At 61.0% G+C, this 4,625-nt stretch overlaps 1 protein-coding gene across 2 annotated transcripts; it reads left to right on the top strand.

The window, feature by feature from the left end:
• The first annotated feature begins 2,309 nt into the window (after window positions 1–2,309).
• Window positions 2,310–4,141, top strand: LOC108445922. 2 transcript variants are annotated; one of them, XM_017731092.1, is made up of 7 exons: window positions 2,310–2,539; window positions 2,678–2,695; window positions 2,926–3,000; window positions 3,134–3,151; window positions 3,386–3,623; window positions 3,702–3,934; window positions 4,027–4,141. In XM_017731092.1, exons 2-7 carry the CDS (start codon window positions 2,678–2,680, stop codon window positions 4,045–4,047), a joined length of 603 nt encoding a protein of 200 aa, XP_017586581.1. In that variant the 5' UTR covers window positions 2,310–2,539; the 3' UTR covers window positions 4,048–4,141. The 2 variants fall into 2 exon arrangements, with proteins under 2 accessions (XP_017586581.1, XP_017586582.1); XM_017731093.1 differs by having other exon boundaries at window positions 2,312–2,539; window positions 3,422–3,623.
• The last annotated feature ends 484 nt before the right edge of the window (window positions 4,142–4,625 follow it).

The following is a 4,625-nucleotide window of genomic DNA, read 5'->3' as shown; positions in this document are numbered from 1 at the left end:
TGCCCGCCCCCTGGCCCCCTCCCTGCCTTCCCCATGGCCCCATCCCTGCCTGCATCATGGCTCCATCCCTTCCTTCACCACGGCCCAGCCCTGCCTTCACCATGACCCCATCCCTGCCTTCACCACGGCCCATCCCTTCCTTCACCATGGCTCCATCCCTGCCTGCACCATGGCCCATCCCTGCCTGCACCACGGCTCCATGCCCCCTCCCACCCTGGGACCCCCTGCTTCCCCAGGGTGCCTGTCCCACCCACAGCCCCTGTCCTGACCCAGATCTCTGACCGCCGCCATCTGCGGCAGTGGCTGCCTCCTCCCGCAGCAGAATTATGACGCTGGGCTAATGCGGCGGGAGCAAGCTGTCACCTCCCTGCCCGGCCCTTGGGTGCCTCCACACCTCTCACCCAGGGGTGAAACACCCCCCAGTGCCCGATCCAGGGGTGCCGGGAACAGCTGCATCCCGGTGTGCCGGCCCACCCATGGGGACAGGGGCGGCCAGTGCCAGGGTCAGCGGGGAGCGGCCAGTGTGGCGATACAGCTGAGTCGGCTAATTTGCCCGTCCCTCCTCGCCGTCGGGTAAAAGCCAGCTCCGGAGCAGGGATTTGGGAGGGGGATTAGCTGGGCCAACCATCTGCTGCCAGCCAATCATCAGCACCCCCAGGAAAGCCAATAATTACAAAAATATGGTTTCCCACCCTGTTTCTCCATTACACCCAGCTGGGTGCTGTCCCCATGGTGGGCTCCCCGTGGAGCAGCACCCTGTCCTCTTCCCGGGGATGAGGGCTCCATGAGCAACCAACTGGGCACTCTTGGGAGCCCAACCCAGCCCTTTTTGGGTGCAGCACGAGCAGGCCTGACACCACGGCCGAGGGGCTGTGGGTGGTGGGTGGGGGTGAAGGAGCAAATGTTAAAGCCCGAGGCAGGGTCGTGACTCGGCTCGGTGACAGATGCTGGGGCAGATGCCACGGGATTACCCAGCCTAAAACCTTGGGATCTGCCCCCCTTCGCCCCAGCAGGCAGAGAGCGTTTAATTACTAATTTACTAATTACCCAAAGATGCTGGCGATGGGCTTGAGACCTGCGGTCAGGAGCAGCCCCAAGGCTCCAGCCACCCTAATCCCACTCACTGTGGGGAGCTGGTGGATGCACCCTGGCCAGGGACAGCTTGGCTGGGGACAGTGAGTGACCCAGGGAAGCACCACTGTCCTGGCAGTCCCGCTCCTGTTGGTGACGGCATGGAGTGGTGGGGAATGGGACAGGACAGTGAGGACAAGGAGGAGACAATGGGGACATTGATGGGAATCAAGAGAAGATATTGGGGACCAAGGGGAGACAGTGAGGACCAGAAGGGGATGATGGAGACCAAGAGGAGCTGATGGGGGGGAGGGAAGATGATGGGGACCAAGAGGTGACAACAAGGATCAGGAGGGGGTGATGGGAACAAGGAGGAGGTGATGAGGACTGGGAGGCGATAATGAGGATCAGAGGGGACAATGGGAGCCTGGATGTTTTGATGGTGACCCAGAGACAATGACAAATGTGGCGAGCAGGAGGTGACAGCAGTGATGGGGAAGGGATGATGGAGACCAGGACATGACAATAGGGACCATGTGAGGATGATGGGGACCAGGAAGCTGTGGAGATCATGAGGGGGCAGTGGGATGCAATAGGGGTGGATGGAGATCACCAGGGATAGTAAGGGTTGAGATGGGATGATGGGGACTGGGAGGGGAGGATGGGAATGAGAAGGGTGTGATGGGTACATGTGGACAAGACAACAGAGACCAGGAGAGGATGGTGGAGACCAGAAGGAGACAAGACCAACAAGAAGGCGACATGAAGTTCCTGGAGGGTGGTGTGGGACTGGAGGTGGCTGGGAAGGGTTAATGTGGCCGCCTGCACTGAGCCAGGTCCAGGCCAGGCTCAGGTTTCACCTGTAATTAGCTCTTGTTTATTGGAGGCTCCTTGATAAATGATTCTTTGGAGGTTGCCCGATGACAGAGGGTGACAGTGACCCACCTGAGCCCTGCCAAAGCCTTCACTGACCCCCAGCAGCAGGATTAAAGTTTAATGTGACTCCAGAGCTGACCCCGGGCATGCACCACTCTGGGGCCACAGGGCTGGAGATAGGCTGGTGGCCACCTCTAGGACACGGGGCCGGGTACAGGCTGATTGGCCTCCCAGGGCCAGAGGGTTTTGGCACCGAGAAGTGATTTGTCACCAGCCTGGTGGTCACTGGTTACCAGGGCATTGTGGCCACGGGGCTGTTTCATGACTCCTTTGGGGTCACCCACGAGGTTTGTGGATGAAATGTCACACCAGGTTGGGTTTGTCCCCCTGGGACTGGCCCTACAGGATGGGCACAGCGCCATGGTGCAGCCGGTCCGGGCACATTCCCAGGCACCGGTGGGGCCACGTGCGAGTGCCAAGAGCCACCGCAGTGCTCCCGGGGCGGGCTGAGGTCCTGTCCTGCAGCCACTTTTGGAGCAGCAGCAGCTTGGGAAACACGGTGGAGTGAGGGGACCTTGGAGGTGACCCCAAGGTGAGGCAGCAGGGCACAGAATGAGCACCGAGGCCGCAGCTTGGGTTTCAGCAGGGTGACAACTGCGGGGACAGAGGAGTCCCTGAGGTACGGGGTACCTGTCCCCAGCTCTCAGGACATCGTGTTTTCTCCTTGCAGATGAATCTCCTCGCCCAGGTAAAGGGGGAGCTGGCAGGGAGGACACCTGCATCCAGGTGATCCCACCCCTCTGCCATAGCACCCAGTGTCCCTGGACCCCACAGCTGGGACCTGCCTGTTGCTGGGTCTGGGATGGGGGGAGGGGATGTGTGGCCTGGGAGGCTGGGCTGAGCTGGGCTGGGTACTGCCAGGGGAAGGGTGTCAGCAGGGGACAGGTCCCTGTCTTGCCCTGCACCCTCTCCCCACAGGTGAGCTCCCTCCTTCAGAACCTGCAAGCCCCGGACTGGCTGTTCCTCCAGTCCTGGCACTGGCTGGGCTCCTGGGTGAGGCAGGTTTGGGGGTGCTGGCATGGGAACCCCAGCCATGTGCTTGGGCAGGGGATGGCAGCAGCCCAGGCCTGGGCTGAGCTATGACACTGGTGCCAGCGGGGCTGACACAAGGTGTTTGTCCCCCCAGGTGAGCAGCTCCAGGCAGGTAAGTGTTGGCATTGCCCCTGTGCCCTGCACTGCCCGTCTCACCCCCGGCACAACTGGGTCGATTCCTGCACACCCTGCCTTCTCCTCGGCACCCATGGGTGCTTCAGCACTTAGAGGAGGCAGTCCCTTCCCAGGGGGTTTCCATCCATGGAGACCCGAGACCCAAGCTGTGCTTAAGCCACCAAGGATGTGGGATGAGCCAGCAGGACAGTGATGCAGCTGGTGTCCCCAGGGCACCGGTGGCCCTGAAACACGGCTGGGTCCCCAGGCAGTGACTGGGGCAGTGACCACAGCAGGGTTCTTCCTCTGCGAGGGGCTGCTGGGACAACACTTTGACATGGTCCCCAACGGGGTGGCTGAGCCCCAGCCCGGGGACCTCTTCCTCTTCCCGCTGGCCTCTGGGGGCCCTGGCTGGTGGGGCGCCCACGCTGGCATCTACTGCGGTGACGGGGAGATCATCCACCTGGAAGGTGAGCCCCAGGAGGTGTCACGGCATGGGGACATTCCCACGGAAGGGACATGGGGTACAGAGCCCACTTTGCCAGCAGGCAGCTCAGGGACATCGCCATCAGGCATCGTGGCCAAGCATGGCAAGAGCCACCTCCTGCGGACACGGGGCCCGGCCAAGGTGCTCCGGAGGAGGAGAGAGCTGGACGTGGCTGCCCTGCAGCGGCGGATCCGGGCGGCCATGGACCAGCCGGTGGAGTACGATACCATCACCTGCAACTGCATCCACTTCGCCCTCGCCCTCCTGGGGCTGGGCCACCTTGCTGGTGCCATGGTGGGTGCTACCACCAGATCAGATCAGGTGCCACCACGCTGGGACACCCTGGCACCTGCTCCAGCCAAGTGTCACCAAACCTTTTTTCCCAGGTGTCTCCAGCGCTGCAGTGATGGAGGTGACAGAGCTCCTGGGGAACGTGTGGGGCTGGAGCATCCTTCCCTGGGGACCAGAACTTCACCAATGTGGCAATAAACAGATGCATGGAAACCCTGTGCCAGCCCTGTTTGATTTGTTGTTTTCTCACTTTTCCCAGAAGCTGCTGTCAAGTGATGTCCCACCTTGACACACCTTGAGGGGAGAGGCTGCTCTTTGCTCTCCATGGCCTCCTGAGACAACATCTGCCTCTTTCATTGCTGGCATTTCATTTTGAGCATAAAAATGAATATTCTGTGGGCTTCTCGGCTGAAAGGCTGGATCAGGTCTGGCTGGAGGTTGGTCGTGAACCCCAGGGGTCAACTCTGTGTCCAGTCCTGGTCAACATCTTCATTTTTGGTCCTGTTGATGGGGTAGAGTGTGGCTGCAGTGAGGGGGGAGTGAGTCACCAACCCCTGGTGATCCTGGCACCCCTGGAGGGCTGGGTCCTGTGCTGGCCTCTCCAGTATGAGAGACAGGGACATACTGGAGAGACACCACAAAGGGCCACCAAGGGTCTGGAGCATTTCCCATAGGAAGGGAAGCTGAAAGAGCT

The sequence above is a fragment of the Corvus brachyrhynchos genome, unplaced genomic scaffold, assembly GCF_000691975.1.
Source record: "Corvus brachyrhynchos isolate BGI_N302 unplaced genomic scaffold, ASM69197v1 scaffold164, whole genome shotgun sequence".
Lineage (NCBI taxonomy): Eukaryota > Metazoa > Chordata > Aves > Passeriformes > Corvidae > Corvus > Corvus brachyrhynchos.
This window is presented reverse-complemented; position numbering and strand designations above follow the sequence as displayed.